General features: G+C 35.4%; 1 protein-coding gene across 1 annotated transcript in view; it reads left to right on the forward strand.

The window, feature by feature from the left end:
• CNTN3 (contactin 3) overlaps positions 1-13,610 on the forward strand; it is a 393,558-nt gene that overhangs the window by 137,133 nt on the left and 242,815 nt on the right. Inside the window, exon 5 of the mRNA XM_043886672.1 lies at positions 6,177-6,352. Within this exon, the coding sequence (XP_043742607.1) occupies positions 6,177-6,352 (176 nt within the window). The remainder of the gene's footprint in view (positions 1-6,176; positions 6,353-13,610) is intronic.

Genomic DNA, 13,610 nt, shown 5'->3' on the forward strand with positions numbered 1-13,610 from the left:
GATTCTATTGAAAATATTCAGAAATGAATTTCTGTATTAGGAAGTGAATTGCACTATTTTCTCAGCATAAAATAAATAACATCTGGATGCCCAGGCTCACGGGTTCCTTACACATTGCAGAGTTTAAAAACAACCCTTTTGAATCAACGTATTTTTAGCAAGAAGACAAGCAACCCATGTATAATAAGATATTGAGAAATTTTATATCACCTGGGGATGAGTTCCATTTAATGATGAATAGTATTAAGAAGGAGAGAAATAATTATATTGCTTTGTTAAAAGAAAATTAACCATCTTCTGAGTATCTCAAGTATATCTTCACTCTGATGAGTTTACTAAAACAAACGCAGTTATAATTTTGTTACAGCAGAAACGTATGTAAAAGAGCAGTTTTGGCCTTTATGCACAGTGAAATAATTTACAGATTGTGTCTATATGACAAAGAGTGAGATAACAGAAGTAAGAGACATTCATGCATAATGTAAGAAATGTTTTCTATTTTGGCTCTTCAGTCAAAACTTAGAGATATGATAGCTTTTACATCTTAGATGCTTACTGAAATAAGGTATTTTCCCACATATTTTATGATCTCTTAAATCTTTCCAGCTATTAAATAGACAAGAAGAAGTGCTTCTATACATTTTTATTTATCTTTATAATTTGCCACATAGCCATTGTACCTTTATTATTCGTCAACTAAACATGAAAACAGAATTTTCAAATGAAGCCATCAGGCATGCTTCATCAGGCCATAAACATTCTAGACTTTGGAGCTGAAACCTTTTTTCCTTGATACGTACTGTTCTTTGTAGGTAACAAAGCCACAAGTACCATTTGTCATGAGTTCTCCATTCAAAAGTGTGTGAAATTAACTGCATTTTTCCTGCTTTGCATTTAGAGGAGTTCTCCCTTCTTCCTCCACAAGCCATTAAATAACTTAGTAACTAGCAAACCGTTTGCAGCTTAAAAATTCAGCCCACCTGCTTGTGATTTACTGTCAGATTTATTCTTTGAAGGTCAAGCCCAGCATGTGTTTCATCCCACGTTTCACTGACTTCTCAGTCAGGTACAAATGCAGACAAACCATATGTAGAAGACACAGTTCATTCCACATGAGAGGAGATGATCCAAAGCATTGAATCAAACAGGTTGCATTTAACCAACATACACTCTATGAGGGTGGAAGAAAAGAAAAACAAAGCAAACGGACAGACTTGCAGATTTGGATGGAAGCTCCTCCCATGTTAACACTGGTGCCTGCCTATTTGTTGGATGACTACCATGAGCCACTGGTTTTATATACACTGTTTAAATAAATTGATTGATTGATTATTGTTGTTGTTCTGTCGCTCAGTTGTGTCTGACTCTTTGCAACCCCATGGACTGCAGCATGCCAGGCTTCGCTGTCCTTTATCACCTCCCAGAGCTTGCTCAAGCTCATTGTCTGCTGCGTCAGTGATGCCATCCAGCCATCTTGTCTTCTGTCATATCCTTCTCCTCCTGCCCTCAGTCTTTCCCAGCATCAGGGTATTTTCTAATGAGTCAACTCTTCAAATCAGGTGGCCAAAGTATTGGAGCTTCAGCTTCAGCATCAGTCCTTCCAATGAATATTCAGGGTTGATTTCCTTTAGGATTAACTTGTTTGATCTCCTTGCAGTCCAAGACACTCTCTGTAAGAGTCTTCTCCAACACCACAGTTCAAAAGCATCCATTCTTCGGCGCTCAGCTTTCTTTATAGTCCAACTCTCACATCCATTCATGGCTACTGGAAAAATCATAGATTTGGCTATATGGGGCTTTGTTGGCAAAGTAATGTCTCTACTCTTTAATATGCTGTCTAGGTTTGTTACAGCTTTTCTTCCAAGGAGCAAGCATCTTTTAATTTCACGGCTGCAGTCCCCACCTGCAGTGATTTGGGAGACCAAGAAAATAAAGTCTGTCACTGTTTCCACTTTTTCCCCATCTATTTGCTATGAAGTGATGGGACTGGATGCCATGATCTTCATTTTCTGAATGTTGAGTTTTAAGGCAGCTTTTTCACTCTCCTCTTTCACCTTCCTCAAGAGGCCCTTTAGTTCCTCTTCCCTTTCTAACATAAAGATGGTGTTATCTGCATATCTGAGGTTATTGGAATTTCTCCTGGCAATCTTGATTTAAGCTTGCGCTTCATCCAGCCTGGCATTTTGCATGATGTACTCTGCATATAAGTTAAATAAGCAGGGTGACAATATACAGCCTTTACATACTCCTTTCCCAATTTGGAACCAGTCTGTTGTTCCATGTCCCATTCTAACAGTAGCTTCTGGACCTGCATACAGATTTCTCAGGGGGCTGGTAAGGTTGTCAGGTATTCCCATCTCTTTAAGAATTTTCCACAATTTGTTGTGATCCATGCAGTCAAAGGCTTAAGCATAGTCAATGAAGCAGAAGTAGATGTTTTTGTGGAATTCTCTCACTTTTTCTACAATCCAACGGATGTTGGCAATTTGATCTCTGGTTCCTCTGCCTTTTATAAATCCAGCTTGAGCATCTAGAAATTCTCAATTTATGTACCATTGAAGCCTAGCTTGGAGAATTTTGAGCATTACTTTTCAAGCATGTGAAATGAGGGCAATTGTGTGGTAGTTTGAACATTCTTTGCCATTGCCTTTCTTTGAGATTGCAATGAAAAGTGACCTTTTCCAGTCTTGTGGCCACTGATGAGTTTTCCATAATTGCTGGCATATTGAGTGCAGCACTTTCACAGCATCATCTTTTAAGATTTGAAATAGCTAAGCTGGAATTCCATCACCTCCACTAGCTGTTGGTAGTGATAACTCCTAGGACCCAGTTGACTTTGCATTCCAGGATATCTTGCTCTAGGTGAGTGATCACACCATCATGGTTATATTGGTCATGAAGATCTTTTTTGTATAGTTCTTCTGTGTATTCTTGCCACCTCTTCTTAATATCTTCTCCTTCTGTTAGGTCCATACTGTTTCTGCCCTTTATTGTGCCTGTCATTGCATGAAATATTCCCTTGATACCTCTAATTTTCTTGAAGAGATCTCTAACCTGTCCCATTCTATTGTTTTCCTCTGTTTCTTTGCATTGATCTCTGAGGAAGGCTTTCTTATGTCTCCTTGCTATTCTTTGGGACTCTGCATTCAGATGGGTGTATCTTTCCTTTTCTCCTTTGCCTTTACTTTACTCCTTTTCTCAGCAGTTTGTAAATAAATTGATAGAACAACCGTATGGGAAAGTTGACATTGGCTTTATTTTACATGTTGAAATCTTAGGTTTAATGGAGTTTGGTTAATTGCTCATGGTCACATGATGAGTTCAACCCATAAACCAAGGAGCACTTGGTTATGAGTCTCATTTCTGTTCATTCTGCTGTTAATGGTAGGGTTGGATAGAGACTGGGACTAGACACGGGGGGAGGGGCAGGAACTGAGAAACAGAAAAAAGGCTTCTCCCAAAATGTAAGCTCCATGAAGGAGCTTTTTCACCCCTTCCGTAGAGCCTGGACACATAGGCACTCATAGGTGGCTCAGATGTTAAAGAATCTGCTTGCATTGTGGGAGAACCAGGCTTAATCCCTGGGTCTAGAAGATACCCTGGAGAAGGGATGGTAACCCACTCCAGTATTCTTGCCTGGAGAGTCCCATGGACAGAGGAACCTGGCGGGCTACAGTCCGTGGGGTCGCAAAGAGAGGGACACGACTGAGCAACTAACACTTTTCCCTTCCCTTTCAAATATTTTTTTTTTTTTGCCAAAAAGGGATGAAGGGAGAGAGGGAAGAAGGGTAGAATGAAGAAGGAAAGGAGGAAGGAAGGTTGATTTTTCGAATAATAGTTCTTGAAAATGAAATAGGGTAAATCAAGATTGGGTAACTCTTACCTATGTCCCTCAATAGGTAGTCCATGGTTACTTCTTGGGGATATTATAGACCAGTTCTTCCAAACTTTAATGGGCCTATTAAACACCGGCAGCTTTCACTAAGATGCTAATTTCTGGCTTAGTAGACCTGGATAGTGTCTAAGATTCTGCATTTCAAGCATACTCTCGGATGATAATGAGGGTGCTCATGACCCTGGTCTGCAGACCACCTTGTGTATCAAGAGTGCAGAGTGTTCAGAAAGAATGCGAATGAACAGTTTTCCTTAATCTCCTTTTCTGAGTTTCCGTAGTTCTAGGATTTGGGCAGGAATAAAATGAAGAGGGGTTAATAGGTGTTTATGGTCTCACTTCAAAATTCTAAGGGCAGGATTAAAGTCCAAATAGAAGAAAGTAACCTAAAAGACACATGCAAATATAGACTTGCCCTGGGAAAGATCATGAGAGTTTCTGTATAAGCCAAGCAAAATCAAACCAATAGCAAAGATCTGCCACAAATGAGAAGGCGGTTCTGGTGTTTTCTATTTCTTTATCATTTTGTTCTTGTAAGCTCAAAAGAAAAGACATGAGGCCTCCAGATTTTCCTCTTAATTTCAGAATTTTGCTTTAAACCTAGGAGTCTTGTATGTGAATATAGAAAGAAAAATCAAGGCAATCTTAATTTTTAAGATGAGCAAATGATAAAATACTACTTTGATCAATAGAAACTAAATTTGTAAATGTATTCATTTCTTAGTATTAAATTGTTTTATGTTCTGCTATTTCAGGTATAAAAATGATATAAACATATAGTCAAGTGTAATGATGAATATCCATGTAAACAGTATTCAGTTTAGGAAATCAAACCTAAAAGGCTAAATTTCTCAGTGCTTGCCCTGTAACCCTTTCTCACTCTTCACTCTGTGAAAGCGCTAAAATACCTTAAACTTGAAGTGTTTTGTTTTTATACATTTTAAAACATGTTTAATACTTCCTTAATATTACTTTATATATTTTGAAACTTTCTATACATAGTATCAACCTGCATTTTGAAAAAATGTTTTCACCTTTGTAAGGCTTTTCTATGTTTACAAAATCTCATACATTTTTCACAGCTATGTGATATTTCATTTAACTTTATGCTCTTTGATTTGTGATAGTGTTCACATTTCACAATACTTTATGTGCTTTCACAATGCTACTATTTCCAGTTTAAATATTTGGTATATTAATACAGTTTTTATATGACCCATGACATGGTTAAAAACCTCTGGGCCAGAATTCAAATGGGTAGTAGTTCTGATCTGTAATTAAGAGTTTGGAGAAAGTTGCCAACAGTTCACTCAGCTGTTTTATTGAAATTCTCATCTGTGAAATGGGCGTTTTATTACCCATTTTCTGAAAGTTATTATAAAGAGAAATTGAGATGATTTTTGCCATAATACCCTAAAATTTATAGACCTGATACCAGTGTAATTTTCCTATAAAATCAAGTCTTCTGGCAGGTCGTTGGCTTTATACAATTTATACACCTTGAGATTGTGGGATATTTAATGGGTTTTTAAACGTAATGTCTACTTTTGACTTTGATGTGTCAGGTGTGCTTGCTGTTTAAAAAAATTCTGGTTTTTCTGTTTAAAAACTCTTATTTAAAAACCAACTTCTTTGTTTTTTTCTTTTGGCTTCCCATTGATAAATATGGCTCTCAGCTTAGTGCCTTTATTGTTTCCGACCCTCTAGGTGGCATTTAGGGTCTTTTACCACAGTGTACCATTTAGTAAATAGCTCTGTGATGGCTTAGACGAGCCGAAGGTGCCTTGGGGATAGGTTTTTACCCAGACAAATTGAAATGGATAGTTGAACACTTACCCAATTAATTTATTAAATGTGCTCAGTCAGTCTGGATAAATCAAAGAAATGTGCTTCCCCCCTCCTTCATCAGCAGCATGAGACTGGCCTGAAGTGTATGAGATAATTACCTCAACTTTCTACTTCATCTTTGCCTGTGCAGACCTAGACTAATTTTGCCCCTAGTGAACAAACTAAATTATTTTCACCTCTTCAGAAAATCTTGAAAACTTTCAGCTTTTAGATACTACTCTGTTGTACTTTCTACTATAATTTAACCTTTTGTTTCTGTTTAAAAAAAAAACAAAAAACAAAACTGGGGCATCTTTGATTTCCAGTTACGTAACAGTTGAATGATATATTTGTTCCCTTTCATTTATAAGAGAGCTGATGTTTAAAGTAGATTCTATTATGTAGGTTTTTAAAAAAAATTTTACTAAGGGAGAAATCCTGGACATTTGTTTTACAGATGGCAGCTGAATGGAAGCGATATTGATTTGAGTATGGAGTATCGTTATAAGCTGATCAGAGGAAATCTTGTGGTTATTAACCCCAACAGAAATTGGGATACAGGAAGTTATCAATGCTTTGCTACAAATTCAGTTGGGACAATTGTCAGCAGAGAAGCTAAGCTCCAGTTTGCCTGTAAGTGTGTGTTTACATGTATAACAGATCCAACATTTAAAAATATGTAACTGACTTTGTGTGGTCGTTTTGCATTTCAGAAACAATATGAGGATTTTTATTAATTAAGGAAATAGGCTGAGAAATTAATTCAATATGTTTTTTATCTCTATATACTGCACAAAGCAGAGTTTAAAATGTGTATGTGTGTGTGTGTGAGTGAATGTGGATGTATGTATGCATGCCTGTTTTCTGTTTGACTATTTTGTAAGGATTCTGTTTAAGGGAGGAAAAAGAATCTAGTTAAGGATGTGTTTATTCATTAGTTACTCTGTGCTTTGTACTATGATAGAACTAAAAAGAATATGATCGAATTGTCAGTCATGACCTTTGCTCTGGCAGAACATTGAAATTAGAGAATTACATCTAACATATCTGAAAATATAAAGGAACAAAGGCAGTGAGAAAGAAAAGAACGTCACATATCTTTGACCTCCATTGCAGTTTTGCCCAGCTCACGATGACCTTCAGTGAGGTCTGGCTCTGGAGACAAAGTCTGTACCTTGTTAATTGGACCAGGGTGAACCCATGTCCCATCCTGAGGAAATCACATGCTTTTTAGTTGGGAATTTAGAATTGAGACCAGAGACCTAATTTAGTCTTTATCTTCCTGATGTATATTTAGACCATTTTCTACTTTTTCTTTCTTTTTACTAGTCTGTCTTTGTTTTTGTGTGTTTCATGTATAATGCATATCATTATTACCTTGGTTCTAAGATTTCTTTTAGTTCTTTACACCTCAGTTATTCCGAAATTAAAATGCAGATATTCTGATAATGTGGTAGTAGTCTTCCCCTACTGCCACAAGCCATTAATAAATTGATGATGTGTCATTTAATGCATGGCTTATTCTTTTGCTTTCTGTTTTTATAATGGCAGTGGTTGGTTTTATTCCTGCCATTATATTCTGTGTGTTCTTTTTTTCATACTTCTTGCTCTTTCACTTCTTTTGTTTTCTGGGTTTTTTTTTTTTTCTCTCTTTGAATATATATATATATATATATATTTTTTTTTTTTTAACCTGTATCTTCCCTGGGTAATTTGATAGTTTGCAGGAGACCCTGGTTCTATTCTTGGATCAGGAAGATCCCCTGAAAAAGGGATAGGCTACCCACTCCAGTATTCTTCAGCTTCCCTGGTGGCTTAGTCGGTAGAGAATCCACCTGCAATTCGGGAGAGCTGGGTTTGATCCCTGGGTTGGGAAGATCCCCTGGAGGAGGGCATGGCAACCCACTCCAGTGATCTTGCCAGGAGAATCCCCATGTACAGAGGAGCCTGGCAGGCTGTAGTCCATGGGGTTGCGAACAGTTGAGCACTGAGTGATTAAACACAGCATAGCATATGTGTGTGTAAATATATATATACATATATATTTAATTTTCCAACATGTAGCTTGGTTTAGATCTCTTAATCTGCTTTGCTTAGAACTTGAAAATTTATTTTGTTATATTTCCACTCCCATAAAGAATTTAGGAAATTTTCATGTATCTATTAGTTGTATGTTTGATTTATTTATATTCTTAAAAGGGTAGAAAGGGATTATTTTTGTCTTATTTCTTGAAATACTTTTTATTTCAGGTTGTTCTTTCCTATGAATTTCTGTTTCTGATTTGTTGAAGCCACATCTGTTTGCTTGTATTATCCTGAAGATATAGTCAGTTTTCTAAAATGTCATTTTGGCTCTTAGAGGCAGTCTTTCTTCCTATTTTAATTTGGTCCTCCAATTTTTATGCTTAAAAGTTTTAATAGGTTAGAAAGCAAATTTTGTCCAAAGTCAGCCTTTATACACACATGTCAGTTGATTACCCTGAATTTGCAGAGGTCAGATGCACTTCTCTGATCTACAGGGGAAGGTGCAATTTCGAGTCTTAATTTTGTATTGCCAGGAGTCTTTCACAAAATACATTATTTCTTCTAACTGTGTTTAAGTAGGGGCTTCCCTGGTAGCTCAGCTGGTGAAGAATCTGCCTGCAATGCAGGAGACCCCCGTTTGATTCCTGGGTCAGCAAGATCCACTAGAGAAGGAATAAGCTATCCACTCCAGTATATTGGGGCTTCCCTGGTGGCTCAGCTGGTAAAGAATCTGCCTGCAATGTGGTAGACCTGGGTTCAATCCCTGGGTTGCATAGATCCCCTTGAGAACGGAACATCTACCCACTCCAGTATTCTGTCCTGGAGAATTCCATGGACTATCCCTGGGGTCACAAAGAGTCGGACACAGAATGACTTTCACATATTTAAGTATATTTCTTAATACATATAGAAATATTGAAGGATATTTTTACTGTATGCTATGCTTTTCTAATATCTGAAAAAGTATCTTTAACTTACAAGTTTTTCCTTAGTCTGTTCTTCCAATATCTGAAAAAGTATCATTAACTTACAAGGTTTTCCTCGGTCTATTCTTCCTGGAGAATGTAACTTGTTTGAAAGTACTTCTGAAAGTATATCATGCCTTTTGCAGTCTGCCCCTACTTCATGGCCAGTAATTTATAGGCAAAGTGGGATAAAGTTGTTGAGTCTGGGATTTTATTTTACCCCACTTAGAAGCTAATAAGCCAGCCTGTTGCTGTTTTATGGATGCTACCAGAAGACACGATTTCCTGGATCAGTAACAAAGAGGTTTATTACTCACTTATAGCAAGCTCCATGTTTCAATTCCCCTTGCCCTCAGGTCCCACAGAGGTGATAGGACTTAGCCAGGATGGATGCTGCATTCTAGGAGGAGCACTGAGATTAGAGAATCCACCTCTTTCATAGCAAGCAGTAAGCAAGCCTGCTTTTTCCTAGAGGGAGAGCTTGTCTTATCCCTCCTGGTTGCTCTCTGAAAACCTTTTCATGAGAAATGGGCCTGGTAAGGAATGACTGGGCCTTTCATTCTTGGCAAACCCAGAAAATCTTAAAAGGAAGCAAGAACACATGGAGTGGATTGCTTCTCCCAACCAAGTTTTTCTATTTTTGACTTGGTACTACTGTCCTTGAATTTCTCTTTTGGGTGCATCCCGTCAGGATAAGTATGGGGAGTAAGGTACAGAATACCTTGCTACTTTTGTTGTGATTTCTCTCTTTCATAAAGAAAACCGAGAATGTACCATTTAGTCCCTTGAGTTTCCCTGCAGTTTATCCTTATCTGCCTCATAAGTTTTATTTTCTCATATGCTTGGCATGTGATTGCTTTTGTGGTTTTTGACATACAGTGATATTCTTTAGTCTTGTTTGTTTTGTAATGTTTTTTGATGGTTTCACATGTGGTTTTTGGAAGTTATGAAGAGCAGTGTTGGGTATTCTTAGTATGATGCCTGATTGAGCTGAGAAGATAAAAATGAATTTTGGAGGTACAGGCTGAGATACAAGTTTCTGGTAAAGAAGCCAAAGAAGGTGGCAAAAAGTGGAGACTATTTAATATGTCAGAGTTTTAAGTTACAACGCATTAGAAAGCATTGCTTTCACATGGAGGCCTTGAAGGGATGTAATACATTCACTGAAAGAAGGGGTTAATAAGGAGACTTGTATTCCTCCAAGTATATCCTTCTAGGTACTCATGACTACAGGGGAGCCGTGACTGGTTTTGCCGCAGGTAAACAATTAATGAAGTGTTGTTGAAAAATGTTCTAATTGTTCACTATAGCTATGTTTGCAAGCTTAGTAATACTTCTTTGTTTCTGTTAGTCATGGAAAAATATATTCAAAATGTTCTTTGTGGAGAAATGAATAAATAACATTATCTTCAGTGTAGCACTTTTAACACTGATGAAAATGCAATGAAATTTTACCTTACTGTTCAAGATGCTTAAAAATAGTATTTGTAATTAAATGAAGGTGAAAAGCTCATTCGTAGTTTAAGCAGCCTGCTTTATATAAGCATTCTTTATCCCTTTTAACAGATTCTTTGTGGAACAATCACAAAATTTAGGGAGGGGAAAAATACATGAAGTAATGCAGTGTTTGAATTGTAGACATTTTCTTAGTGATTTGCTGTTATGTTGCATGTGTATGATTTTTGAAGCATGTTTCCAGGTGTTTTTGACAGACTTTTAATTCCAACCACAAAATGTTAGGATAGTACCTCCAAAACTACAAGTATCTTTGCTTTGTTGACAATTAGTTTTACTTCTCTTATTCTTGAATTTCCTGTCATTCTTTGTTAAAATGTTTTCATTTTACCTATTTCAAGGTACAATACATTTTAATCATGAATTATATTAGACATGCAAATGGTATGGAGAAAAGTATAAAGAATGCTGTGTAGCTACCACTTATCTTAAGATTTAAAAATTCAAAGTACAATTAAACTTAGCTGGTAACTCACCTTGATGACATTTCCTTCTCTCTTAAGCTCCCTCTGAATAGGTGGTCACTGTTCTGATTTATATGTTTCTTTTTTTGTCTTTTTTTGAATAAATATGTATGTGTTTCTAAGCAACAGATAAAATTTTTACCTTTTTAATTTCTAAACTTTTATGTAATGACATCAAACAGCATTCTTACATCTATATTACTTTTCATGTCAACATTATATTTGTGAATATCTGTTAATATTTGTCAACATTTATTATTGTTCTGTGTTTTAAATTGTGCAAATCTAGTGAATACAAAGTTGTATTTCACTTTTCAGTTTTCTTTTTTATTTTTAAATTAAAATGTAATTTTGGTTTTAATTTGCATTTCTATAATTACAGTGAAATTAAGTTCATTTTAATATATTTGTTGACCACTTGTGTTATCCAGATACTTTTTCACTGTATGGTAGTCTTTTTTTTTTTTAAACTTAAGAGTTCTTTGTATAATCTGGATTAATCCTTTGCCAGTTATATATGTTTCTCCGTTTTAGTGGCTAGGTTTTTTATTTTTCCTTGATGTTGTCAAATGATGAACAGATGTTCTTAATTTTACATTAAAGTATTGATATTTTTTTATAGCTCACGTTCTCTCATGAGTTGTTTAAATTTTTTTCTTCCTTATCCTGAAATGGTAAAAACATTTTCTTAAATATACTTATAAAAGTTTAATATTCTCCTCTTTGCATTTAAGTCTTTAATTACCTAGAATTGGTTTTGTATATCTTGTGAGGTAGATAAACTTGTTTATTTTATTTCAGAGGGGAAATCAACTCTACCAGCTCAGTTGATGAATGAGGCCATTCTTAACCAACTGTAAAGCAATGTGTGGTTATGTCTCTGGCTTTTTTGGAATTTTGTGTTTGGAAAATCGTATTGTTTGAAAACAGTGTGAGTTTTGGGCTCCTTTTATAGCTTTTATATGAGTGCACTTTCTCTCACCCAGTACAGTGTTGAATAAGTATTTTGAGCCTGAATATCGCTGTCTTGCTCTTGATTTTCAAGAGTGACTGTTTCACCATTTGGTATGATGGTCACTCTAGATTTCATACATAACTCTTTATCAAGTTGAGGCAGTTCTTCTCTGTTAGTTTTTAATCAGGAATTCTTTATTTTTGTAAATGCTTTCCCTACATTTACTGATATAGTCATTCTGTTTTTCTCCTTTAACCTGTTAATACAGTGAACCATTTTTAGTATTAACCTACCTTCTAGTCCTGGGTTAGTTTCTGATTGGCTTTTATGTTTTTTAATAGTTGGATGTTACTATCTGTCAGTATTTTGTTTAGTATTTTGCACATATATCAATATAGGAGATTTTCTTTTCTTCTCTCATGCTGTACTTTTTTGGCTTTAGTATCAAAGTTATTTGTCTCTATAAATGAATATAGGATTACTTCTTATATTATATTCCCTATAAGATTTTGAAAAATATTGAAATTGTCTACTTCTTGAATAAGAAGTAAAGCATACAAATAAAACTGTCTGGGCCTGGAGTTCTCATTCAGGAAATATTTTAACTATTGATTAAATCATTTGAATAGTTGTAGAACCAACCATACTATCTCCTTCTTTGTGGTAAATTGTGTTTTTTCTTCTAGGAATTATATCCATTTGGTTTTTGTTTTCTAATGAATTGCCCAAAAGTTGTTTTGAAGCACCTTCTCAACCTTCTTGTCTGTGCTTTATCAATAGATACATTCCCTATTTCATTCTGAGTATTATTTTAGTATCAAACCTTTCAGAATTTAATGTTATTCCTTGCTTTTGAATTTTTATACTATATTTCATTCATTTCACTCTTATGCTCACTGTTATTTCCAACTTCTTGGATTATTTTACTGTTCTTTTCTTAATCCCTTAAATTGTGTAGTTAACTCCTTACCTTTCTTCTGTTCTAATTTAAATATGTATGACTTTAAATTTTCTCAAAAGCACAGCTTTAGCTGTAAACCAGGGTTCTGACATTTAGTATATTTATTGGTTTAATTTTATGTCTTCCCTGGTGGCTCAGATGTTAAAGAATCTGCCTACAATGCGTGATACCTGGGTTCGATCCCTAGGTTGGAAGGATCCCCTGGGGAAGGGAATGGCAACCCACTCCAGTATTCTTGCCATGGACAGAGGTGCCTGGGGAGCTACAGTCTCTGGGGTTGCAAAGATTTGGACATGACTGAGCAACTAACACTTTCACACTGTCTATAAATTTTATGATTTCATTGTGATTTTCTCTTGGATCCATGAATTGTCAGATGTGTGTTTTTAAATTTCCAAGCATATGGAATTTTTCTAGTCGTCTTTGGTTACTGATTTCTGACCTAATGGCCTATTGACAAGAGAAGTGTCCTCCTTATGTTCTTTGGGTTAAAGTCAGCAATTGTTATCAAATCATATATATCATTAATGATGCTTTATCTAATTAATCTATCAGTTTCTATCACAGTGATGGTAGATTGCTGTTCATCTGATATTTCTGATTATTTTGCTTTTTGTAATTAATAAATTATTGATGTATGAAAGTTTAGAATGGGTATATTTTTGGTCAGTATGAGGTGACCCACTATCTCTAATAAAGCATTTTGCCTTATAGTTTAAATATTAATATATTAATACAGAAATGTTAATATTTGTGTTCTTTTCTTTGGACTGAGTGAGAATTTATTTTTCCTTCAGTAACATCAAATGTTATATACTCTATTATTTTCTTATATTAATCACCCTAGAAAATTTACAAGACATATTTAACAAATTCTAAACTTAATGTCTCCAACAATAGAAAAAATTTTTAAACTGTATTTCCCTCCTCCTGGATGCTATATTAATATTATTGTTGTCCAGTAGTTTAGTTAAATTTTATAACACCATTAATTACATATTATTGC

This window comes from Cervus elaphus, chromosome 24, assembly GCF_910594005.1.
Source record: "Cervus elaphus chromosome 24, mCerEla1.1, whole genome shotgun sequence".
Classification (NCBI taxonomy): domain Eukaryota; kingdom Metazoa; phylum Chordata; class Mammalia; order Artiodactyla; family Cervidae; genus Cervus; species Cervus elaphus.